Here is a 26,827-nt window from a genome sequence, read left to right on the forward strand (position 1 = left end):
AGCTAGCTATGGTGCCATTTTCTAGGTTGCTATGCTGTGTGGAAACATAAGGGAACTAAAATGGAGGAATCATGTCAACTGATGTTTCATGGACTTTTCATGAAAGACTTTTAATCTTTCATGAAAAGATAGGCTTTTAGACTACCTGTAAAAGATAAAACATTCTATTCACAAGCAAAGCAGTTTGTTCAAAACGGGTTTAGTGTTTCATGCTTATAAAAGCAACTGTGAGTGCAAGACATAATAGACAAGATATGGGGATGAGCAACTTAAGGACCTTCAGGTGTGGTGGACCACAACTCACATCTTCCCGCACCATATGCTATCCTGCCTACAGCTTGCTTACCCTGACCTGGACATAGAGTAAAGCACTTGAAATTTCTTTTTTGGTTTCACTTTACATTAATGATTTTAGGAACTGGTGTATTTGGAAGAGGGATTGACTCTGGGCTAAAAGGAAAAACACAGTAAAAGCCCACAAGGCTCTCAAAATGCAATAAGCAGCATATCAATGCACTTTTTTTTTTAAAAAAAGGAATGCATCTTAAATATTTAAATCAGCAAAATACAAAAAACATTGTTTCATATGGCTTCAAATTAGGCTGTAAGCAGTGTCAACTTAATAGCAAAGTGGCAGTCCCAGTAATCTGAGGTTCAGGCATTTTTCATATTTAGAATGTGTAGTATAGCCCCATCAAGTGAAATTCCCATTCTGTTTTTCCCACACTGCTCTCGGTTTAGTTATTTCTTCAAGAGATAAGGATCTATATGGAGCCTCATGTTTAAAGCACAGGCTTGTGATTCACAATTCAAAAGGACAGAAGAATGATTAAGAAAAGCTAAGTTTATATTAAATTATCATCATCATTTCCTAAAATACTGAACATAGTGGTTAAATAACTCCAGGAAAAAAAATCATCTCTCTCCAATGAGTAATGTTAAAACTATTACACAGGAATGAAGGGATATCACTTCCATTAATAGACAGGAGAGATACATTTTCTTTTTACACAGTCAATCAGTGCTCAAGAGATTGTCCCCACTTCTGGCCTTCCCCCCATTCTGTAAAGTCTCAGTAAAGTGAGACTTCACTTCAGCATGCGTGTAATGAGCCCCATAATCACAACCACCACCATCAGCAGCATTGGCTAAAGCTTGCTTGGATATATGAGCAGAGATTCACATCCTAATTTCAGAAGTAGGACTAAGACAATAGGCACCATTCTTTCAATGCCTGGCAGCTCTTTTGACTCCTGCTAGTGGTGGAATGGAGGAGCCAGGTAACAGGTTTTGAGAAAACAGGTTTCAAGGTTGGAGTGTGCAATAGAAAGGGTCCTTACCAAGACAAGAGTGCTTTCAAGGGAAGATTAATATAAGTGGCAGGGGTGAAAATCCAGTGGCTCTTTGCTGAAGCAGCTTTTTCTGTTGATTTGCTAAACCTCTGAAGTGAAGAGATAAAGCTGTTTTCAACTAATTTATTTTTAATAGATTGTTCTTTTAAACGTGACTGCCTATATGCAAAACTTCACTCTAGTCTCAATGTCTTCATCAATGTCTGAAGTGTGGCTTCATATTCCCCCCATATTTATAGGCCTTAATTTTGATCATGGGTTGCTGTGATACAGTTACCCCCTAAATATACTTGCCTTGATGAGACTTGATTTCATCACCTCTTCATCTTAGGAAATTTCAGCAAACATGACCACAAACGTTGGAGCCAATTAAAATAAACAGAATTAAATTAAAATCTAATATGTTTTTTTTCTGAGAGAAGAGAAATAAGCCTACCAATGAATACAAAAATAGCTCCATGCCCCAGTCATAACCAATTTGTCATAGGAATGCACATCATCCAGGGTTCGTTAATCTGATTTATAATTCTCTGCAACCAGTTAAAAACACCAGCATATAGCTAGCATAATTCCTTTACACTGCTTTCTTCTCTCTCAAAAAAAGAAATGATACTAGACTTTTGTCCTTGTCCATATACCTCTATCGCCAGTAACTATCAGTAAACTGGAAATGCATGCACTTTTTCAGAATAGGAAAGAGGAAAGCAAAGTGTAACATAGTTATTAGCAGAAGTCAACGTTAAAGTCAAGTGCATGGAGTCTGTGGGACAGGATGAAAATAAAAGTGCATTGGAAGTGAATGCAAAACAGGCAATGTTTACAAAGGATGGAACCAGACATTAAGGATTAAATACAGAGTTCTCAACACTGTTCTTCTACTTGTAATTCTAACACCTAGGGTCAAGAATGTGAAGGAGAAATTCAATGGACAGGATGGGGTACTTGACTGTTATACTGTGTGCTGTTCACATTGTTTTTAAAAATTGTGCCACCTCCAAGAAATCTCTAAAATAAGATGTGAATCTAAGTAGTTGTTCGTTGTTGAGAGAGGGAGGTTCTTGGAAGAGGACCACAGATGAGAACTGATGGAGAAGCAGTATTAAGCAACCCTTTCCTATGAATGCCACATCTGCATTCCCATAAACATTTGCTGACATAACATATAGTTCCTTCCAAAGTGTCCTGTGTTTTCTGAGTTTACGTCTGGGAAAAGCAGACATGCTGAGAAAACTGTAAGGGCTTGGTTGACTTGATTTTCCCTACATCCAAGTAACCAAAGCTCATGTTCAATCACATATATGCCCGGGATGTTATAACAGCAGTAAACATGAATGGGCTTGTACACAAATATGAATGACAGGCTATTTTGGAAAAGGAGAACACTTCTGAGCCAATGAGATCATACAATTCACAACAGCAGGCACACAATCCTGATCAAACTGAAATTTCTCTATGAGCTGTATCTCCAAGATAGGATACAGCTACCTGTAAAAAGGTAAACTATTTGAATGTATACTTTGAAGTATGCATTAGTTACCAAAACTAATTGCTTTGAGTAAGTGTTTTGAGCACTATGAAGGCCCACCTACATCCTAATACCGATTAGTATGCTGGAAACGACAACATAATGGCTGTTCCAAATCTGTATTGAACTCACAGTGGACTGAATTCTGGATTTGGCCTAGAAAGTCTGTGTTCAAATTCCCATCCAAGTATGTGTTGAGTATCCCTTATCCGAAATTCCAAAATCCGAAGTTGTCCACATGGGTGGCTCAGACAGTGACACCTTATATTTCTGATAGTTCAATGTATACCAAAGTTGTTTCAAATACACAATTATTTAAAATATTGTGTATAAAATTACCTTCAGGCTATGTGTGCAATGTGTATATGAAACATAAATGAATTTCATGTTTATACTTGGGTCTCATTTCTTAGACATCTCACTATGTATGTGCAAATATGCCATAACTCCCCCACAATCCAAAATTGAAAACACTTCTGATTCCAAGCATTTCAGATAAGGGAGACTCAACTTGTATAAGGTTTAATGGGTAATTTTAGACTAGATAGTACAGTATATTTCAGCCTAACCACCTTCAAAGAATTGCTTTGAGATAATGCTTCTTTAAAGTAGAGTGCAATACATATTTGACAAGAATATGAGATTTGTTTTGCACAATGAACCATTTGTCTATTGTTAGCTACTATTTATCTTCGCTGAATCACAGGGACTAGTCTCCATTGGAGAAAAACTGTCACTTTAAATATCTGACTTTCAATAAAGGCCCATGGTTGAAGATGATACTCCATCACCTGTCCTCTCTGTAACAATGAAAACAGGTCTCTTGAGCCAGAACTAGTACATTTTTGAAGGAACAATACAGGCATATGCTAGGCAAAACTTACCCAAAGCAATTGCGTTTTAAGGACATATTGGCTTTGATATGGGATTCTGCAGCAGAACTTTGTGCATGTTTTCATTAAGTGAAGATCACATATAGCAATGCTAATGTATAGCTTTCGCAAGATACGATTTTGCATGACAGCTATAATATGAAAAAAAAAACCAACACCTGCAGTTAAGTGAGTTGTCAGGCAGGCCAAGATTAGTCCAAAACAGGCTGCTCTAAGTCCATCTAGCATTCCTACTGTTTCCCAGGACTTTCCTGGCCTCCATATTTCTTTATAATATGGAGAATGTGGATACAATCCCACTCTAACAATGAACAAATTTAACTGGAAACATTCTGAGAACAACACAGAAGCAAATGTGATGACAGAGAGAAATGGAAGAAGAATGAGAGGTCTGATGCAGACAACCAAGCGCAAACAAGTTTCTGTGAAGTGTGAAACAAACATACAACATTCAATACAAGTGATGTTGCACATACATTCTGATACAGATGACTGAAACACACATTTACTGCATGCAGTATTGCCAGTTCTGATGAGCATATAAAATGTTTTGATTTTTGAAAGAAATACAGATTTGTGACAGAGAGAAAGCCAAATAAAGTTTTTAAAAGGGGGGGCAGCCCCCCCCCCCCAAAAAAAAATTAACAACAGCTTCTGCTGAAGTCACCACTGAATGAGACAATTTTGAAAGCAAAAAGGTAATAACTGTGCTGGAGTCTACTACTACATTTTAGCTACTTGCTTGCTCTACATTTAAATTATAGGAAGTGATCCATGGACAAAGTGGTAATGACACAGGGAAGTAATGTGTTTATCAGTGATGCCAAAGCCATTCACCCAACACACAGTCTGTGGAACACTTACTTATCACAGGAGAGGCACTTGCAGGACTGTGGTGAACAAAACTGCTGCACTTACCCAGGGAATATATACTGTGCTTTAACAGTTCCAAGTAGGAACTTAATTGCTGTTCTGCCAAAGGATGTCTAGAACCTGCGCAGCAACTATTTGTGATACGTACTGCCATCTCATGTTCTGAAAAGACAGTTTCCCATGCCCTGGGCCTGTTTTGCAGTATGGACACAGCCATGTGTTAGTTGCAATGAAAATGGAACTTTAAATGATTAAGCAATTCATAGTATGTCTCCTGCCTCAGTACCTGCCTAACATTCATTATCTTTCAATTGCACATACCCGCTTTCTGACACCAAACTTTCACTGCTCAACCTATCCTGCAACTACAAAAAGAAGTCACAAGCAAATTTTTCCCTTCCAGAATCTCTAAAGAGACTCCCTTCCCCCCCAAAAAGGCATAGGAAAAAGTCCCTTACTGGATTTACTGTATATACTCGTGTATAAGTCTAGAAACTTTGGTCAAAAAATTGACCCCAAAAAACTGAGTCGACTTATCCATGGGCCAGTGTAGGTACTGTACTTTAACTCTTATTTTAAAAAGGAAACATCACCTGGAGAAAGGCAAAAGCATAATCTCCTGGAATCACTGACCCCACTCTATTCTCTCATCCATCCAGCCTTTACTGTGAACACAAACATGCCTGATGGAATTTTGTAATATTTTTGGCATTGTTTTGCTTTGATTCATTCTTTGTTACATGCCCCTAAGTTTTGCCCTCGACTTATCCATGGGTCATGTCAAAATCCTTAATTTTGGCTCCAAAACCTGCCCTCGATTTATACATGAAGTCGACTTATAGTTGAGTATATACGGTATGCAATAGCATATTGAAGCTGGAGTTTCGAGTTCACTTCTCATCCAATTACGTTCCAAAATTTAAAAATAACCACATAGTCCTGACTTATGTTCCACAGGCTAACACGGTTTTCAGTAGCACACATTTCTAAAGTATGGGCCTTTTGACTAACAAAGAACTGTGATACAAAACCATTGCACTCAACATATTCTTTGCAAGTCAAAGCTAATGGGAAGCTCTAAAAATAAGAATCGGTCCCCACAGGGAATATCTGCAAAGCCCAGAAGTATGTTTTAGGAGAGAAGTGGGCATTCTAGCACAATGAACTAGACACAGCAGGAGCAATGTCTATTGCCAGCAACAGACTGATGTACACTTTAGATTCCTCTTATCCAATGCTGGATTTGGTAGTGGTTTTCTACAGCTTGAAAAGATGGCAGCAATATTACACTACCCCTTGCTATGAAATTACAGATGCATTTACTTTCCCTGTATCTGTAGAACTGATCTGCTTTTACATCACCTCTTTCACCTCTACTGCGCCCAACCCTTTCCCCCTTAAAGTAGAAAGAGTACAGTGCAAAATCCAGTTAGTGCCAATATCCTCAGAAGAAAGGCAACAGGTATCAGGAGTAGGTAAGTTCAGAAACTCTGGCCACTTGGTGATACAGTGTCCTCAGTTCACTCATGCATTCACCAAATGAAAGCTGTATCAAATTCAGCTGGGAAAAAGCTGCTGCTGAACTCAACACCACAGTTTCTAGGAAAAGGGACATATAAATAAACATAAACTATCAATGAGCCAAAAGTCTCTTGAGTTGTTTCCCATGAGCCACAAAGGCAGTCTAGTTCAGGTGCCTCATCAAAAGTAGTCTCTGGTCTCCATGAGATACAGAGGCTAGTCTGAGTTCCTCCTTGAAGAGCAGGCAAGATCTTATCTTGTCAGTGCGAAGGATGGCAGAGAAGAAGTGTCTTTGAGTGTGCTTTAAACTTCGCTCTCTGTTGAGGGTTTACGCTGATGCTTCCAGCCTGTGTCTGGAAGAGAGCCTCGGCGCTCAGGAGTGACTGTTGCATTGATGCTGCTACATTCTGACTGCTCCTCCTGTAGCAGTTGCTCAGTTTCAGTATCATCCAGTGAGCCAGAGCTGGCTTGGATAGAGACTGTGTCAGTCTTCATGCACACGTGGTCACGAAGAATACATCCCCGAGAACTTCGTATCTGTTTGAGATCATCCCATTCAGATTCATCACTAGACAAGAGACATATTCCTTCTACAATCTTGATCTTTTCCTTGGTGTAGCTATGATCAGGACCAGCCTGTAGACAGACAGATAGACAGACAAAATGAAACCTGCAAAGTTGTAGTGTAAAGCAGAAGCCTTGAACAGGAGAACTAATGAAAAGTCTGTTCCTGTTTTGTGCACAAAGCCACTGCATACAGTGGAAATGGGCCAAAATCACAGCTCCACTTAAGATAATCCTCACAACCTAGTAGTGCTATGCAGCAAGAAAGGCAGGATATTAAATAAAACATCTCATGACTGAGATGACTGAAGAGGGGCACCTTACACATTCTGAGGGCACCAGAATGGGAAGGCTAATTGTAATCCAGATTTAAAGAGTATGGCGTGAACAAAGCAAGAAGGATCTACTGTGGAACTGATTCCAATGACTTAAGTCAGGACGCACCTCTCCAGGCAATTTTGTAGACCCCAGGGCCCCTTGAGTCTTTTTTTTGCAAAAAAAGAATTGCTCCATAATGGTCCTAATGCACTTTAGAAGGTTTGGGGGAGGGGATTTCCACCACACCTGGAACCCCCCCTGCCCTCTCAAGTAAAAAATAATTCTTGCAAAAAATTGTTTAAATTTTTGTCACCCAAAAATGTCCAACTAGCATACAGGGGACACATTTCCACCACATTCCATGGGATATCTGGACCCATTTAGACCCAGGAAATGTCTTTTTGTAACACATAATGTGCCCTCCTAGCCTTCCAGATTTAGCCGTCTCTGATTCAAGTAAATAAGCTATATCCTTTGGCAATTCTGGTGCGAAAAATGGGGGAAGAAACAAGGTCACTATCTAAAGTGAACAGAGGTGAAAAAATATAAGCTAAATGTGCTAATTCAGATCCTAAGAATGAGCAAACCCACCACTAAAATGCTTTGTTTAAAATTGAGGTTTAAATTCACACCCCACAAAAAGACATCACTAGTTGAGGCAGTCCCTGATGAATCAGAGAAAAGGATAAAAATCATGGCTAGAGAAGGGGAAACACATATTTTGTCCAAACAAGTTACAACTGAACATGAAAATAGTAAGATGTGCTTCAGAAATGCACCCAACTCATAAATTCCTGCAACTATGAAATGCTATCTGGATACAACGTACAGTACAATTCCTTTCCTAACAAACCACTGTTATTAGAAATTCCATTGCAATCCCATAAATGACAGAAAGAGATAACAGCACAGGTAGTAGACATACTGAGGGGGCAGGAATGAGGAATAATTTGAAATGCATGAGAATCTAGAAAACAAAACAAAACTAAAACAAGTACTGGAGGCTAAAAAGCATTCAGCTAGGAGATTATCTGTGATTCAACAGAGAACGTAACAGCATAGATTCTCAGAAGGACAATCTCCCATTGGATGATTTTCAGAAACAATCTCCTGTGCTCTGAGCTTTGTTAGAACAAAAAACAAAGTGAATGCAGTGGAGGAATGTTGTCAATAAGTGGATGGGATACAAGACAGACTTGGTAAATGCAACATAAAAATAATCACAAAGGCTTAAACACTGATGTTAAGTGTTAAAAAGATAAGTCACATCAGTATGATGATAAAAGCAAAAAATTTAGGGAAGGTCTCATTTAAAAACAGTGAGGTGCACATGAATTTGATAAGAAAAGGTAGGAGAGTGTGCCATTATTTAAGGCAATTCAAATTTTTTGGTCTATGTCAGGGGTAGGCAACATGCGGCCCGCGGGCCAGATGCGGCCCGGCGAGGCCTTGGGACCGGCCCCAGCCCGGTCCTGCCGCTGATTGCCGCTGGAGCCTTGGGGGGGCAATTGTCTATAGAAGCCTCAGAAACATGCATTTATATTAACTTTTTTTAAAAATCAGCAAATTTTTTCGCGTGTCCTCCATTTTTTTAAAAAAGTGTCTTCCATTTGAACATTTTGTCCTACATTTGTCCTGGTTTATTTATATATTTAATTTTTTTTAAAAATTATTTAATTATTTAGTTTTTGGCTTCGGCCCCCCAGTTGTCTGAGGGACAGCAACCCGGCCCCCGGCTCAAAAAGATTGCCTATCCCTGGTCTATGTTGTACGTATAAATTGTGCTTCACACTGACAGAAAGACCTCTTTGGTTGAGCATACCTTACACATACACAATCAAGGGTATGCAGATTAAAACACACAAACTATAACTAAATCTGATTAGATGATCAAGGCAAATATTAAGAGTCTCCAATAAGTATTTTCTTTCCCAGCACACAAATGCAGCAGAAGGATTTCTAAGGGGCAGGTGAACACGCACATATACAAAGCCAGACAAGCAGACAAGTAATATACTTGTAGGACAGCATCAGGCCATTCACCACTACAGAAATAAGGGTAGTGGATGTTGTACAAACATAGAGCTGTGATACCTGATTGTGAGGCTGTGGACAGGTCAAAAGAGGAATGGTGAAAGACTATCAGAGGGGTGAGAAAGTTGCTGAGGAAGAAAGACAGAGGTGAGACTAAGTGTCTTAAGGAATTGTGGCTAATCACTGGTCCTGCATCAGCTATAGTGCAACACAAATGCCTGTCATATGCCAAAAATTTCTATTTCCCTCCCACTAGGGATCTATGCACTGTGCAGCTACATCTTTCTACTGCAATACCACTCATGCTTATTGAATTACAGTGGCCAGAGACAGTGATCTTCAATTCCCCTGGACATCACAATAAATCAGAAAATTATTATTATTATTATTAACCTTTATTTATAAAGTGCTGATAAATGTCCTATGCCCCATGATTGGTGCCCCATAACAAAAGCAATATAAAAATTTACCTATGTGATCCATATCGGTGAAATAAAAGATACAGAATTTTTGGTGTAGTTGTAGCTAGTTTGCTTAGGAGCAAGGCAAAATAATTAGGCCTATGAGAAATGTCTTTTAATAATACTGTGACTTGACTATAATTAGTATGTGGAGAAATCTTGTAGCACCTTGAAGATAGGGTTGCCATTTCACGGTGGTGGGCGGGACTTTCCCGCCCCCTGGGGGGCGTGCCTGGTCCCACCCCACCCCCGCCCTCATTCCCGGGTGGCTGCCCAACTCTGAGCTCCCAGGGCTGCTGCCTGCCTTCTATAGCGTGCTGCCTATGCAGCTTGTCTGGAGCAGCAGCAGCAGCAGGAGGACTGAAACCAGCTGGGGTGGGGGCTGCTGCACTGCCCTGCCTCTATTGGCCAGCCCTCTGCTTCCTTATTTGGGCAACATCCAAGCAGGGAGGGATTTGCATTCAGGCGAGCTACTTCCCTTCTTTCTCTTTCCCCTCCTTCTCTTCTTCTTGTTATTCTGTTTTTTTTCTTCTCCTCCTCTTCCTCCTCTCCTTTTTCTTCCTTTCTTCCCCCTCCGCATCTTCTTTTTCTCGTTCTTCCTCTCTCTAAGCCCCCCTCCTCTTCTTCTCAGGGGTCCAGGGCTTCTCAAGGCTTTGCCCCCATTAGAAAAGAAAAAAGGCTTTGGATCTGTCCCATAAATCCCTCCTAAGTTGAGACATACCTGGGAAAAAGAGGGGGCGAGGGGTTTGGGGGGGTTGGAGGGGGCAAGGAAAAGGAGGAAGGGGGGAATTGCTAAGAAGGCTTGGGAGTGGGAAATGTAGTTTGCAGTGGCACAAGGGACTGCCTGTGATCTTGCAAATGCTATGTCTGCTTGGGAGTGAGAAATGTAGTTTGCAGTGGCACAAGGGACTGCCTGTGATCTTGCAAATGCTATGCCTGCTTGGGAGTGGGAAATGTAGTTTGCAATGGCACAAGGGACTGCCTGTGATCTTGCAAATGCTATGCCTGATTGGGAGTGGGAAATGTAGTTTGCAGTGGCACAAGGGACTGCCTGTGATCTTGCAAATGCTATGCCTGATTGGGAGTGGGAAATGTAGTTTGCAATGGCACAAGGGACTGCCTGTGATCTTGCAAATGCTATGCCTGATTGGGAGTGGGAAATGTAGTTTGCAGTGGCACAAGGGACTGCCTGTGATCTTGCAAATGCTATGCCTGATTGGGAGTGAGAAATGTAGTTTGCAGTGGCACAAGGGACTGCCTGTGATCTTGCAAATGCTATGCCTGATTGGGAGTGGGAAATGTTCTTGTAGAATTGGGGGTGGGGGGTGTTTGGCCAGAAGGAGAAGTACATTTCAGCCTTCTGTCTAGGAATAATGCCAAAATGTCCTCCATTTTGAGCATGCCTAAGAAACATGCATTTATATTAACATTTTAAAAAAATTATCAATTTTTCATGTGTCCTCCATTTTTTAAAAAATGTGTCCTACATTTGAAAATGTGGCCCTACATTTGTCCTACATTTGTCCCGGTTTGGAGGTCCTGCCTTATGGCAACCCTACTTGAAGACTAAGTGAAATAAAAAAATTGGCAGCACAAGCTTTCGTAGACTTCCATCTACTTCTTCAGATTCATTTGAGGAATGCATCTGAGGAAGTAGACTGTGTTAAGGAAAATGCAACATGGGACATACAGTAGTAGAAATAAAACATGTATGTGAAAGTCACAGTGACTAAGCAAAAGCAATTAAGAAGCCACACAGGTGAAAAAGCTAATGTAATTTAGAAGACTTGAATGTCAAGGACAGAATTATAGAATGTACAATTGGAAACACCTGAGATTCATTAAGTGTACAAGGTGAAATGATGAAATTCTTAAGTATGGGTGGAACTATGTGAACCAATCAAAATGGATGTACATGCCCACTGGGTGGAAACTGACTAGTGGGTGGTGATTAACAATGGCTATAATAATTGCTAAGTTTGCCAATGTATTTTGTGGGTAGTTTGGGTAGTGGAGTATTGGAGATATATTGGAGATTGTAGAGATTGTGATTTGTAGGGCATATAGCATTTGTATATAGGAGAATAAAGTAGATCTTTTATATAAGACTACTGAGTTGTCTGGTGTCTTGGGTGAAGATACAAGTGTCAGCAGAATCCTGGAGAAGTTTGGAGACATCTGAGGAAGAAGAGTGAGAAGGCTTGGAGAGTTTGTCAGGGTCTTCAGCCTATTCTCTGAAACTCTGCTGCTTGGAAGAAAAGCATTAACTACTGACCAAAGCTGGTCAGCTCTGCTGCATAACAAGGTGGTTAGAGCCAGAGGTGAAGAGCAACAACTCCCATCATCCCTGACAGACTGAAGTCTACGAAAGCTCATGTTGCCAATTTCTTTCTTTCAGTTAGTCTCAAAGGTGCTCCAAGATCTCTCCACATACTGATTCTACAGACTAACACAGCTATATCTTTGAATTCTTGACTATAATTATTTCAGTTTCTGAAACATCTCTTACCTCTTTCTTAAAACATAGCTGGTTATACATGGCAGGCTTGGGAATTGTCTCGATCTTTACTTCTTGAGTAGATGTCTGGTAAGATGGGTTACTGTAGGTAAGATTACTAAGGCTAGGATCTGTGAACTTGGACTTTTTGTGTCTAAAGGAATACAATAATCAACAATCAACAAAGAGATAGAGCACCTCAGTATTATAGTTAGGAAGTTCTATAGCCATGTTCTACAGCAGACAAGTAATTCCAATCTGTGCATTTCCCTTACTCAAACTATGAGAAAGTCACTTTCATCACAAATTGACCATTTCTTCAGTTGCTTGTTCAGTCAAAGCATACCTAATGCATCTGACATTTTTGATAGACAAGTGGAAAAGGGGGAAGAAACACTAACACAGACCTTGTTTTTGTTACATGTTATGAGAAAGGCAGGATAATTAACAATATTATAACAATAATGATATTGGGACTATTAGCATCTTAGCTTTTATTGTCTATGGCTGAAACTTTGCTCCTTAACTCTAGTTAAATCTTGAAGAATATTATCATCATACCACATGTATTGCTGTTACAGAATAAGATGGCTACCTTTCCAGAATTTACTTTTAATGAATTTTTTCCAAAAACATAGCAAGGAATGCCTGGGCTTTATTGGAAATGTTCCAACCAACAGATAAATTCATAAAGAAAAAGAGATGGAAAGAGAGTGAGGACATTACCTGTATATAATTACAGCACCAATTAACAACAATATGATCAATATACTGAGAAGGCCTCCAACAATGTAGCTGACATGCAGTCCTTCTCCTGAAATAGGACAAAAAGTTAGTTAAAGGATGTTCTCAGGCTATAAAGAAACCTTCTCTAACTTGGCATCTCCCAGGCATGTTGGACTACAACTTCCACCATCCACACACACGGGTGGTGATAATAGACACTGTAGTCAATATGTCTGGAGGGGGAGAAGCTGGCATTTAAAGAACAAGCTTCATTTATATACCACTTCATACCGCCTAAGCAGTGTCTAAGCGGTTTACAACTGTAAGCTAATTTAGCTCTTGAGGGAAATAGACCGTGGATTCTGAACTCCCCAGCAACTTGAAATTATAGCAAACAATTGTCCTAGCCAACTGCCAGAGGTCCCTAAATAATGTAGCACCCTCACCTTGGTTACTTTTGATGCTTTATCATAAGATTTCTTAAGAGTTAAATTGATAATGTATCCCCTATTCCTGCTTTCATCAATCAGGCACGGCTGAAATAATTGAATGTGTGCTTTTCTACTATGTATATCACAAGAACAGCCCCTGTTACAGAAGCTGTAATAAAGATGTATATGTATAAGGACAAAGGTCTGTAAAATATCATTTCACCATAGGATCAGGTTTGCCACACTCTAAACATACCGTCTCTTCTTAACAGCATGCCCATAATAACTTTATGTACTGTATATTTTTAAGACACAGACTTCTATGTAAACTACGAAATTCACTAAAGGGTTTTTTTGGAATGTTGCTGTTGTGTGCCTTCAAGTTGTTTCTGTCTTAGGTTGTTGTTGTGCCTTAGGTTCACCATAAATCAGAAAACGCTATTGTGTGTGACTTGCCCAAGTTCATGCAGTGGGTTTCCATGGCAGAACAAGAAATTAAACCCTGATCTTCAGAGTCACAGTCCAATGCTCAAACCACTACTCTACAGTGGCTGTCTATTGTCATACTGTATCCTACTATGCCTTTAATTTTTCTAAGAACATTCCTCCAGTATTAATTCTCTTTATTACTTCTCCACAAATTTGCTGGAAATCTGTATTGCCCTGATGACATCTCCAAACTACAGTATTTCCAAGCATTTTCCTCATAATAGGTGCAGTGCTGTGTCCCTAATACCACAGTTTGTAGGAATCTATATCTGATCCCACAATTTATAGAAACCACCTTGGCTGTCTCATGATTTACAGCCTGTAAATTACAGGGAGCCTGAAAGTCTGCTGTCATTATACTTCTAATCTTTAAACCCAGTCTTCATAAATGTTATATAAAAGATCTTTCTGGGTAATGAGAATTATCAGGAATGATTCATACTGTAAGTTTCTTGGCAGATGAAACATTCTTCCTAAATTTCTGAATGTGACTCCATATTTGTAAATATTGAAAAAAATAGTCTGAATTATGTTTTTACATCATTTTACAAGTGTGTCTACCATGTGTAAAAGGCTATAAATCTTGTTACCCCAAGTATTTTAACTCAGTTCTTAACATGAAACATTTGCATTCTAAATGAGTTTACTGAAGCAAAATAGAATTTGATTTAATTAAAAAAAACCCAAACAGAATTACAAGAGACAAAATCCAAAATGGGAACAAAAACGTTGGTAGCATTTTAGAGTTTACTGTTGGCAATTTGTCTTGTGCAAATACTTGCCGTGTCATTTAATTTGTCATTTAATGGATCAGATTTAAAACTTCATGCATCTAATGAAATGTGTTATATAAAAGTTTATGCTCAATAAATGTGTTTGTTAATCTTTAAGAAGCCACAGGACTCTGCTGTTTTTGCTGCAACATGTACAATTACCATGGACTTTGTATTAATCTAAGCCTCATCTTTGTTCAGCAACATTTCTAGATACCTATATTCATGGGAAACAAGTACTATAAACTGCCTTAGCTATCCCATCAAAATGTAGTATTAATAACTCAAATTTACTTTCATTAATGTTAATAATCTGCTTGCTTCTAAAAAATTTGTCCAAAATCTTTCATCAGAAACAGATAGATATCATTTTCAAAGAACACAATTCAGACAGAATGAGGGCTGATATGCAAAATTAGCATATTTTATTTAGATAAACAACATAACTGGTGGTATCACTGCTCCATTGTCCACTAAGACCTCTTTAGTATGCCGAGACCCACTGTGCCATTGCAAAGTTTAAGACAGCTGTTGCAGCACAGTAAATCTGAGTTGAGGAATAAGATAGAGAAACACATGAAGCAAACACAGCAACAGCAAAAACACAAAGCAAATCCACAACTGTTTTAATAATTTAATTATTTTAATTACTTCTGTAGACAGCCCTGAGACCCCTCTAGATGAAGAGCAGTTCAGACAATAATAATAATAATAATAATAATAATAATAATAATAATTGACTTGTTTTTCCTTGAGCCAGCCTCCTACACACATACACACACATATACTTGTAACTTGTGTTCCTAGTTTGATCACTTATAGCTGTTAATTGCTTTTTGGTGCCATTTTCAACAGTGAAGAATAAAAATGCAGAACTGACCTGTGGTGGCAAGCACAGCTTCATTTGCTCGGCTGCACAGGCCTTGGCCAGCCTTCCTGTCAGAGCAGCTGCACAACAAAAAAGGTACAGAAAGTCAGCCTCAAGAGAACCAGTCATCCTATGACGGATTGAAGCAAGCTGATATGGACTGGAACAGACTAGACATGAAATATAACAATAACCTCTTTTCCTTATCAAATATAATGTAAATGGAACAGCAGTTTTTTTTTAAAAAAAAACTATTTAATATATCTGAGCAGTGGGTAAATTTCAGTCTTACAAGAACAAAGGAATATGCAATAATGGTATATATTACAGAGAGATAGTTTATGGTATGTAATGTTGGAACATTTCTTTACAGCTTAGGGGAGAAAAGTCTGAAAGGAGAAAGATGCAATCTTTCTTTACATTCATATTTTTAATAAATGAAGCCACTTACTTTCCTTCTGTCATTTCTACAGATATGTGTGGTCTTGTTGTGGAAGAACCAGATCTATCTGTGGGAGTCTGATACTTTTTGCTTGAATGAGTGGTCTCTGGAATTGAAGGCTCCATGCCAGGAACTATATGGAAGAGAGAATGAAAACAGAACCTGAAGAACAGGAAATAACTATAAAGATACAAATTTTATCCAAAATCAGCCATTCATTATTCTAGACATAGCAGGAGATTATTTTTAAGGTTTTTTTTTTGGTTCAACAAATAATGTACTCATAAGAAAACAAGAATGATAAAGTAGGAAGAAAGCATTAGTATACTGAAATCATTTACTGTTAGAGCCTTTATGAAAGCAGCAAAAGAGACTGGAGTTCTCTCATTAATCTGCCACTTTTCCCTAAGCAAAGCCTCAGTATTATCTGCAAGTACATTTTTAAAGTCACTGCACAAAATGCCAATCACATACACTATTCTTTTGAGACCCAGAATGTTAAAATATGCATCTGGGACATCTGGAGCATAGAAGGAAATTTCAAAGAAAAAACATCAAGTTTACAAGGCAACTGCCTGCAAAGGCAACAAAATAAAAATCTCTGCGGTAAATCTTTTGAATGAATTATTCTGGAGTATATACTGTTCTGTTATCTAAACTTGGCTTACTAAAGCACACAGAGCTGGTTCTCCAAGTAGGTCTTGCTAAACAGAAACACAAATTGTGATTTATGTATTAAGTTCTACAAACTTACTGTTGGAGCAAGGATGCCCATCTGGTTCATCTGGACATGCACAAATGTAGTCAGTAGCCCTGGCAAAGCAGAGATGGGTACAGCCACCATTATTCACTCCACAAGCATTGGTACCTAGAAGAAACAAACAGACAACACATTTGACACAGAGTATCATTTTTTCTCCACAACCACAAGGGCTTAATATTTTTTCCCATCAAAATCAACGGTGCTGAAAGTTAAATAAAGTGGTTCTGACCAACCGCCCAATACTACAGGATCACAGCAACCCACATAGCCAATCAAGGGACTGGAGGATGGCAAGAATCAACAGCAGAAAGAATTTCATTAATACTAGCTCATGAAGATAGAACATTTGTTTTGTCACTAAGTGTGACATAACTTTTTAAGATACCAAGTGTGTGCAAGTATGTGTTTTGAACCAGGGCCTCCAGAAGCCACTATGTCATCTCACCTGCACCACTGGTAATCTGAGACTTTGGGAGGCCTGACACACTGCCTCATGAATGCCAGTCTTTTAGGCTGCAGGTGCAGCCTCAAAAATTAGGTTGAATATTATTAGCTGACTCTCCAAACCAACTGAAGTTACAGCAGGCCTTAGAATTAAATCTATTTATCAATGTGAGCAAGTTACCTTTATTCCCCCTAGCACTTAGATGCCCATCTACTTGCATCCAGACGTCTATCGCGTGCCTAGTGCTCCTCCAGTCTTTGTCTGATTGTACACAAACTAGACCAAAACTGTTAACTGCTGTTATAACTGTTAATTGTTCTGTTCCATAGTGAAGGATAATGAAGAACTCACCTGTGGTTACAAGCTTAGCTTCATTTGCTTGGCTGCATGAAACTTGGTCAACTTTTCTGTCAGGTGAAGGCCTGACAGAATCTCAGTATACATCTAATTATAGGAATACATCTAATTATAGAACTTATAGGTATTATAGGAACCTACATCTAATTATAGAAATATGAACTGGGTTATATGCTGGGAACAAGGCTGCAGCTATATTTATACTCTTAAAGTCAGCTAAAAAACTAATGGCCATAAGCCAAGTGGCAGAAAATGATAATTTAATTAGCATTTTTCAGCAAAGCCTTTATTAGCTCCTTGCTTTGTTTTAGGTTTTCTTCCTTTTTTATCTCTCAGTTTGCTAGTCATTGTCCTTTTGGCTAAAAGAACAACTCATAATCCAGTCCTTCTTCCCCTTAGGTGGGGGGATCCATTCCAGATACCCTTGCATAAGGGGAAAATCGTATTGAAAATAATGGGGTGCGTGCATGTGGTGGTGTAGGGCGCACACGCCACTGATGAAATTCAGCATATGCTGAAAGCTACGTAAGTGAAGCCCACATATGGCACAGGCTCACTGTATTCAGCAATCTGTCCTAGCTATTACCAGCAGTTCAAATGTCTATGACTCAATTGCGAGTATCTTTGACTCTGATATCCATTTATATCACAGAAATCAGATCTCTCTCTCTCACACACACACTTGGTTGATCCTTGGAAACTTTTGTTAGCCCTTTTCTAGATTGATAAGCTCTCAGTCTTTCTTCTAAAAAGAATCTCACTCTAAGGGGACAACGCTTCAATTTGTGTACCACTGGACAGTAAGGAGAAGCACCAGGTCATGGCACAGTTATCCTCTTTGTCTTAGTTCTGAAATTCCTCCTTAGTACACTTGTCTGCATTCTAAATTTTTAATTACCAAATCTATTATGCCTTTTTCCTCAAAGTAAAGAAGCCTATAGCAAAAGGAGAAGTTAGTCATAATGTTCTTTTAAAAATATTAAGTAAAATCAATTTTTAAAATTAATTATTCATTATGACAGGCAAAGTGTTTTAGGGAGATCTCTATCTTACAGGTAAACCCATTGTGTACGTGTGAGTGTATGTTAATCTTACTATGCAATTCTTTCTACAGAAGGCCAGGATACTGAGTGTACAGTGTAGTAGATAGGTTTCTGTATCTCTCTCCTCCAACAATGTTGTATCAAGTTCAGTGATTTATGCTACTCACCTAGGAGTGAAGAGCTGCTACTTTTATATATGAGAGCTAGTAAAAGAATGCATGTGAACACCACTGAGTAGAGGCTAACCTAGTCTATTGATCTGAGTAAGATGCAATATTGATCTCTTCTGTTATATCCTGTACTACAAATCATTTATTACAGGGGCAATGGCAGTAGGGCTGGGGACCATGTCCAGGTTGGCCAAGTGCCCAGGGCCTGTACTTTTGTTTTGTTTTATAATCTGTTTAGAATTTGTCAACCCAGGTAGAAGCTAGATTGTGAAAGCAGGACTTTTCAATTGTTTGTATTTGGTGAGCAGACAATAACATCTAGAACAGACCATAAACCTAGAGGTAGCTAGCCAGAAAGTTCCAGGAACGCTAACTAGGAATTTCCTGGTTTGAAAAGAGATACCGAAGGCTTCTAAAGGCCTTTTTTTAAAAAAGATGAAGCTCCAGAATGGCTTGAAAACTTGGGGAAATAGCCAATAGCACCATCCAGAGGAGAGGAGGTATTGGCTATTTGGTGGCAAAAATGGCCTCAACCAAATTTAGGGGTGGGGTGGGAACGTTTGGGGAGGCACAAAAATGACCTTGTACGTCAAATGCAACTTGGAAGCTACAGTATCCCGCCCCTGATCTACTGTGCCTCTTACAATTGAAAGAGTTCCACAAAAACCAAGCTGACCAGGCTTTTAAAAAATTCTGTATTGCTCTGACCTGTAGCCTGGTGTTATGTGGGATGGAATCTAGGAACTGCCTGTTTTTTGTTTATTTGTTTGTTTGTTTTTAAAAAGGAGCCCTGGTGGCACATTGGTTAAATGCCCGTACTACAGCTACAAGGTTGTGGGTTTGATCCCAGGGCTCCAATGTTGACTTAGCCTTCCAACCTTTTGTAGTTCAGTAAAATGAGTACCCAGCTTTTGGGGGACAATTAGCTTACAGATTTTAAAACGCTTAGAGAGTGCTGAGTTCACTATGAAGCAGTATAGAAATGTAAATGCTATTGCTAATCCTACTGCTATTGTTATAATATAGATATTTACACAGCTGATGTTTTCTTAGGGTGGTTTCTAAGATTCTGCCCATGCCTGTTCTAAACCTTAATATGGCATTTGTCAGAATGTTAGATAAAACTGAGGTATATTCTGAAAAATGGTAGACACCCACAGGGTACATACTTAAAGAGAGGGACCTGTTATTAGACCAGAGGTACAACTTGCAAAATCACATTTTTCCTGCTTGGAGGATTCAAGGACTTCTAATTTTAAATTTTAATTTCATCAAGCTTGGGATTCCTCTTGGGATACCTCTGGATTTGGGTTCCAACCTAATGCTTGTTTAATGTACAGAGGAGGTTTGCCTTCGCCTTCCACTGAGGCTGAGATAATGTGAATTGCCCAGTGGTTTCTATTGACAAGTAGGGATTTGAACCATGGTCTCCCAGGGTCCTATTCCAACACTCAAAGCATTACACAACACTGGTTCTCGTTGGTTTTAGTATTATGTGGTCCTAATTTCAGAAACCCACTGATAGCAACCAGATTTGGCTTCTGCAAGATCTATCTGTCCTTCTCTCAGCAGTTTGTTGGGAAGGACAATATGAAACGAAAAGGTGGTGGCAGAGAAAGAGCACGAGAAAAAGCAAGATAGAGCACTTTTGTTTTTGACTATTCACACACTAGCACACAGCCCCTACAGCAGCAGCTAGGAACGTGTAGCCCATGGGCTACATGGAGGCCCGGAGCCCAACTTTGCAACCCATGAAACCTTCCACCAGTTTCCCAAACACCCTGCAACCCTATAATTAAAAAGAAAAAACTGGCACAATTTTCAGGTGAAAATATGTGCAACCATACAAAATAAATAAATAAATAAAACCCATCCCTAACTCCCAACCCCCTCAGAATCCCCCTCCCCCTTCAAATGCACTGTTACTTTTGGTCACCATTTTGAAGGAAAAAAGGGGGGGAAAGCTGTTTTGGCACACTGGAGTGGTGGCCCATAGGTGGATCAGGAGGTGAAAAACTGGTCCCTAACCCCCCCTCCCAATAATTGCACACCTTGCCCTATTGTCAAAGAAGGTGCATGAACAGTATACACTAAATCATCCTTCCCAATTTTTTCTGCTCTAGGGTGATGAGAGTTGTATAGCAATACATCCAGAGGGCAAAAAGTGTGGGAAGACTGATTTAGAGTATGTTTTACTACTGTGCCCTCTTTAATTCTAAGTATGCAGTGATGAAGCCCAGAATGTAGCATTTACCTGTCTGTCTTTGAGGAGAGACCACGATGATATCCATAAGCCCTTCAACGTTGGCTAAAACAGTCTCCTTATTCCGACCAGAATATTTGTCCACGCGCTGGATAGACTTAGTCTGCCAGTCTGTCCAATACAACCACCTGTCCTGCTACTCAGAAAGAATACAAAAATAGTAATAGGATTAGGATAATCTGACAAAATATACTGATGATACAATTGCTTGTTCTCCAAAGTCTAAGCAAAGCACCTTCTATTTTCCATAATACAACATAAATGAAAAATGAGAACTTTTCCAAACATGCATAAATCAAAGTATGCTCTTTTAAATGTTTTTAAGTCTATGGATACTTAAATTGCACAATAATAATAATAATAATAATAATAATAATAATAATACCACCACTTAGCCGGAAAAACTCACAAAAACATTCTGTATGTTTTTACAGTACTTATGTCTTTGCAAGTGATTTTTACTGTATTTGTTTTAATTTTTCTAAATTGGCTAGAGTCTCAGTGCTGGGAAACAGGAGTGAAACTGATGATGATGATATTCCCTTGAGGAGATCTGTAACACAAGTGATACTGCAGCATACATCACCAACTTTCTTTGTACCTGTGTCAAGGCGAAGGGGTGTGAGACTTGGCTGACCAGCACCTGACGCAGTTTCCCATTGAGATCAGCACTCTCTATGCGATCTAGGTGAGCATCTACCCAGTATATCCTACAAGAGCAGAAAGGATGAAAGTGAAGCCACCATCCACTGTAATCTCACAAACCACAGAAACAAACTTTCCTGGCTCCCCATAACTGTAGTGCAGCAGCTCCAGGCTGCTTTAAAAACAGAGAAAAGGCTTTTGAATAGTGAGAATGCCACTTACATAGCAAGTAATTTTGGAATGCCATATTATACTGACCTTCTGGTGTCATAATCCAAGGTTAGCCCATTGGGCCAGCCTAAGTCAGTGTTGATCAGTATCTTGCGCTCAGAACCATCTAAGTTTGCACGTTCAATTTTAGCAACATGTCCCCAATCTGTCCAGAAGAGGTACCTGGAGTTAAAAGAAAGCAAATTTAGATTATCTCTCCTTCTTGAATGTTTTTTTGGAGTTATTTTTGAGACAGCAGGAGAACTTTGTTCATTCTTCCACTCTTTCATGTCAAATTAGTAGAGTCTGTTAAGTGCCAAAAGCTATGCTTCTTGCTACTTAGTAGATCTGCTGACTACAGAAGGCATGTCTGCCTCTTCATAAAAAACATCCTTCAGCAACTTTATATTCTACAGTTTCACATCAGGATGACTAGCCTGACTTGGAAGGCTGGGTTTGGACAGCCAGACTGTCTTATTTGCCATTGGTCTAGCAGTGCCTCAGGCAGGAGTTCAGACAGCTGACTTGCTGCAGCTGAACAACTGGTCTGGGTCTTTGCTCAAGAAAAGATCTTCTGACAAAGCAATTATCCAGCTGGCAGATCACATGGTCCCACAGTCTCAAGGAAGGTATCTGCCTTGAGTCAGCACTCTTCACCTCTCCCTCCTTCCATCTCATTCTGTCCATAAGCACCTGACTCTAGACAAACCTAGGCTTACCCCTTTCTGGGAAAGACAGCGATTGCTCGGGGTTCATCCAGACTGTTATTAATTAGCACTTTCCGGCAGCTACCATCTAGTCTTGCAACTTCTATAGTATTACGACCTGTGTCTGTCCAGTACAGGTTCCTAGCCACCCAGTCCACAGCCAGACCATCTGTTGTCTTCAGACCTTGGCCAATAACTGTTTCCATGTTACTGCCATTCAGGTCTGCTCGCCTGAAAGAAGAAATCACAGAGAATGAGCAAAAGACTCCACCTACTGAAAGGTCAGGTTATAGGGTAAATCTCACAACATAAAGAGCAGCCAGAAAAAGAAGTGTAGGTTTTTGTGTAATTTATTAACACAAAAATAGGCTCATGGATACCTACCTAATAACATCTAAGAAGACATCTGTGTAATAAATCTTGCCATCTACACTGTCATAATCCAGAGAGATAACATTATTCAGTTCTGGGACAGGGACATGAACATCAGTATGGTCACTAGTATCCAGTGAGATCCGCCGGATGGAACCACGACTAGAAAAGAGCAAGAAGGTTTCTGGAGAGGGGTCACAGGTCTTCTCATCTATCTTCAATTGAATACCAGTAGGGCAAGCACAGGAGAAGCCTTCAGGGTTTGGAAGGCAGAGATGAGAGCAGCCACCATTTCTCATGCCACATTTATTAGCACCTTAGAAAAAAGGAAGATGATTAATTCATTACTTTCATACATGGTCATGTAAACATAATTTCCAAGCAAATAGCCAAGACATCTGTAAGCTTTTATCAGATCTACCTGTCTACTGTACCTACCCAGAGCACATTCTGGAGAGGCTAAACAGACAAGCAGAGAACTAAATTTTAGCAAAGAAAAGCTTGTTACAATCTAACATCTCTGAATATATGACTTCCCAAAAACATAATAAACAGACCAACTGGAAGCAGGTCTTGATGGTGTATTTTCATTTACTATCTTAATGACAGCAAAAATGCATTGCTAAACTGCAAAAAACAAACAAACAAAAAACTCTACAGACATGATAACATCAGGCTTCTGGAAACTAAATCAGGACACAGAGCAAGAACACAATAAAGTTATGAGTATGAGGGAAATTGGAAGGATGCTGGTTCAAATTATATTGAAGGCTTACAAATATAGTCTGTGTTTTCTGCAAAGTTATGGTGTTTAAAGCCTTGAATATCTGTGATTAGGCAACAGCGTTAACCCTGATGAAAAGGCATGGAATCAAGTGAATGAACACATTGACTTGAAAATTAGAAGTCTTTAGGAGGAAATTTCAAGACTTAAAACAGTGCTTTAAAATTAAGTATATTATATTATTTCCCAGCAACACCAGGGGATAGAGTTTGAAATCAGAAGAGAGCTCCACACACAAATTCTCCACAACATCCTATCATCTTTAAAAAGCTCCCACTATTGCCAGTGGCTAAAGAGGCATTTCTACCAAAGAGTCTGGAACTTTGCACTGAAGATAAAGGTGGAAGCTTACCAAGGGGACGCCCCCTGTCAACAGCCTGGATGTCCATTAGACCAGGCAGGTTTGCTCTGACCAGGATGACATTACCACCAGTATTCTTGTCAGCTCTGTGAATGCTACGTGTTTGCCAATCAGTCCAGTAGATGTAGGAGTCGAGCAGAGTGAGGCCATAAGGATGCTGCACTGGAGAAAGGAGGGTGCGGCGGTTTGCACCATTCAAGTCTGAAGCCTCTATACGCTTTAAGGAAGAAATGTAATTAACTTTTATATTCTTTGTCAGAGAAAAAGAAAATCTTCAAGAAGCTGAAAATAGTTTCAAAAAGCTATTAGCTCCAAGCTATGACATCTAAAATGTCAAATTTGACTCACAACACAATACACATAGATATCTCTTCATTTGATGATTTTAGCTATGAGTCATCAAGCAACATCTAAACAGTTTCCACTGAAAAACAGTATCCGATATAATGTCAGGCAACTTGGAATCTGCCCTTGATATTTTATCATGATGGGTGTTTTCAGACATACACATCATCAAGAGATGTCATAGTCACTGAGTGATGAATATGCACATGTAAATTTACTTGTATTCCCCAAATAATCACTCCTGCCCATCACTTCCTTCATATACAGTGCGACGCCGCTATAGGCAGGCGCCCCAAACATGGCTTCCAGCTTACGCGGAAGCCACACGACAAGAGAGTGAATGGCGCACACTCTCCCATGCCGCAAGCACAAGCCCCATTCAATTGAACGGGACACCAGTTTACGCATTTTTGGCTTACATGGGGGGGGGGTCCAGAACGGATCCCCCACATAAGCCAAGGGACCACTGTACAAAGCTTCAAATTGTAAACTAGGAACCTCTACAGATCCTTTAATGTCAATTCTAACCTCCGTATGTGCATCAGCCCAAAGTAGCTGTGATCCACCCTTATCTACAGCTAATCCATTAGGCCATCCAAGGTTGTTGTTGATAAGGACCATTCGACTGGAGCCATCCATTCCTGCTCGTTCCAACTTGGCATTCTCACCCCAATCTGTCCAATACATAAACCTGAAGAAAAAAAAGACAATAAGCAGTTAATGGAAAAGGTGATACATTATTTCCAAGTCTTCTCAGCTTCAGGTTTTCCTTTGATCAAGAGGACATCCTCTACCAGTACTCACCCCATCTCATGATAAAGTGCAATTGCTCTTGGGCTGTCCAGATTTTCCCATATCAAAACTTTTCTCATTGACCCATCTAGGTTACCAACTTCAATCCTATTAGTTCCAGTGTCAGTCCAATATACTTTGCGACCAATAGCATCCACTGCTAATCCATCTGTAGTCTGCAACCCTAGTTTTAAAAAATGATAACAATTTTAATGTTCCTGCAGCCCACTCACAGGTTTAAGATTTTTAATCTTCAAAGGTATTAAAATATCTAGAGCATATCCCAAGTATTCTGATTATGATCCCAGGAACTCCATTAGTAAATTCATAGGAAGCAATGCTAATTAAACTGTAACTGTTCGAAACAGTCTATCTTTGGAAACAGCTGAGGGGGGCTGAGTTATTCTGGCAAAGCATCAGTTACCTGTAGTAATAATATCTTCATACTGGGAACCATCCAGGGAAGCTCTGCTGATCTTCCTCAGTGTGCTGTCAGACCAATAGACCTTTCCTGATGAGGAAATATGACAATATTAGAGAATTCTGTTTGTAGATAATAAGCATCTCAAAGAGGGGAGCAATGTGGTGCAATTTTAGCTGAGATACAGCTGTCAACCTATGACACCTACCCAGCCACCTTTGGGGCAAAACACCAGACTGCAAGTGCAATCCAAAGAGACTGGTTGCTATCTCAGATGGTCATTTTGGAATGCCAACCTGGGCTCTCTCTAAGCCCTGCAACTACAAAACAGAGAGTAAGCCCTAAGATCAGGCTCAAGGGTGGCTGTTTCCCAAGCCCCCAAGTTCCGTGTCCCATGGAGACAGTTTCAGAGCCTAATCCTCCACCACAAAGGGGTGCCAAGGTATATACCGATCCAAACTACCTGCCAGATGGAAGCCTATTTACTGCCACCATCACATGTCAACTGTGAAAGTCCCAACAGTGTAGGGTAGATTAAAAAAAAAAAAACCAAGTAAAGGGGGAAAATGTCCTACTCAGCTCCAAAACAACTGGCAATGCTCACACTGCACTGAAGGAAGGTGGGTGGGTTGCAGAGATCAGGAGAAAAGGGGCACAGGAGTGGGCGGCTGGCCCTTAAATAGCCTCCTCCCTCTCCCGCTCCACATGATCTTGCTTGCAAAGCCTCCTGGTCTCCTCTCATGGGGGACAAAAGTAGCCCCTTCCTCTGCAGCAACAGTCGCTATGCAGCTCAGGAACTCAAAGTCGAAAATGACTTGAAGGCACACAAAAACAACAATCTGAATCCCCACTTGGCTAAGAAACCCATTGGATGACCTTGGGGAAGTCACACTTTCTCAGCTTCAGAGGAAAGCAAAAGCAAACCTCTTCTGAACAAATCTTGCCAAAAAAGTCCCGTTATAGATTCACCTTAGGGTTACCATAAGTCAAAAATGACTTGAAATCACACAACAAGTTCATACCATACTATAGAATCCAGCATTGCATTTATTAATTCATTCAGTTTCTGTATCTTCTCAATTTTCTGAAGTCAACAAAACTAATAAAGATAGTGATCAAATATGATTGATCCTAAATTCTCCCACCCAAGGAGGATTTTTTTTCATCTCCTATTGGAATAATCTTGTGCCATAGAAAATGTTTAAAGTATTTCTTGAAGTTTGCTTTGGGTGGAGAGACACTTAAAATGGACTATCACTTTTTCTGGAACGAAAGTGGTGAAAAAAGCTTATTTTTGATTAGCCTCCTCTTATTAAACCTAGTTTTTTTAATGTCACTGCCACCAGCCATTTCAGCACATAGGATTTGCTGGGGTGAGGGAA

General features: G+C 39.7%; 1 protein-coding gene across 1 annotated transcript in view; it reads right to left on the reverse strand.

The window, feature by feature from the left end:
* Positions 1-206: 206 nt before the first annotated feature.
* LRP4 (LDL receptor related protein 4) overlaps positions 207-26,827 on the reverse strand; it is a 135,480-nt gene continuing 108,859 nt past the window's right edge. The window contains exons 24-38 of the mRNA XM_089523127.1: positions 25,449-25,535; positions 25,037-25,208; positions 24,761-24,923; positions 23,879-24,104; positions 22,755-23,058; positions 22,383-22,601; positions 21,712-21,846; positions 21,410-21,518; positions 20,800-20,944; positions 16,522-16,635; positions 15,777-15,900; positions 15,338-15,405; positions 12,765-12,852; positions 12,051-12,192; positions 207-6,800 (exon numbers count right to left, since the gene is read on the reverse strand). Coding sequence (XP_089379253.1) covers positions 6,468-6,800; positions 12,051-12,192; positions 12,765-12,852; positions 15,338-15,405; positions 15,777-15,900; positions 16,522-16,635; positions 20,800-20,944; positions 21,410-21,518; positions 21,712-21,846; positions 22,383-22,601; positions 22,755-23,058; positions 23,879-24,104; positions 24,761-24,923; positions 25,037-25,208; positions 25,449-25,535 — 2,429 coding nt within the window. The 3' untranslated portion in view covers positions 207-6,467. The remainder of the gene's footprint in view (positions 6,801-12,050; positions 12,193-12,764; positions 12,853-15,337; positions 15,406-15,776; positions 15,901-16,521; positions 16,636-20,799; positions 20,945-21,409; positions 21,519-21,711; positions 21,847-22,382; positions 22,602-22,754; positions 23,059-23,878; positions 24,105-24,760; positions 24,924-25,036; positions 25,209-25,448; positions 25,536-26,827) is intronic.

This window comes from Sceloporus occidentalis, unplaced genomic scaffold, assembly GCF_023333645.1.
Source record: "Sceloporus occidentalis isolate IW3139 unplaced genomic scaffold, rSceOcc1.0.p SCAF_4, whole genome shotgun sequence".
NCBI classification, from domain to species: domain Eukaryota; kingdom Metazoa; phylum Chordata; class Lepidosauria; order Squamata; family Phrynosomatidae; genus Sceloporus; species Sceloporus occidentalis.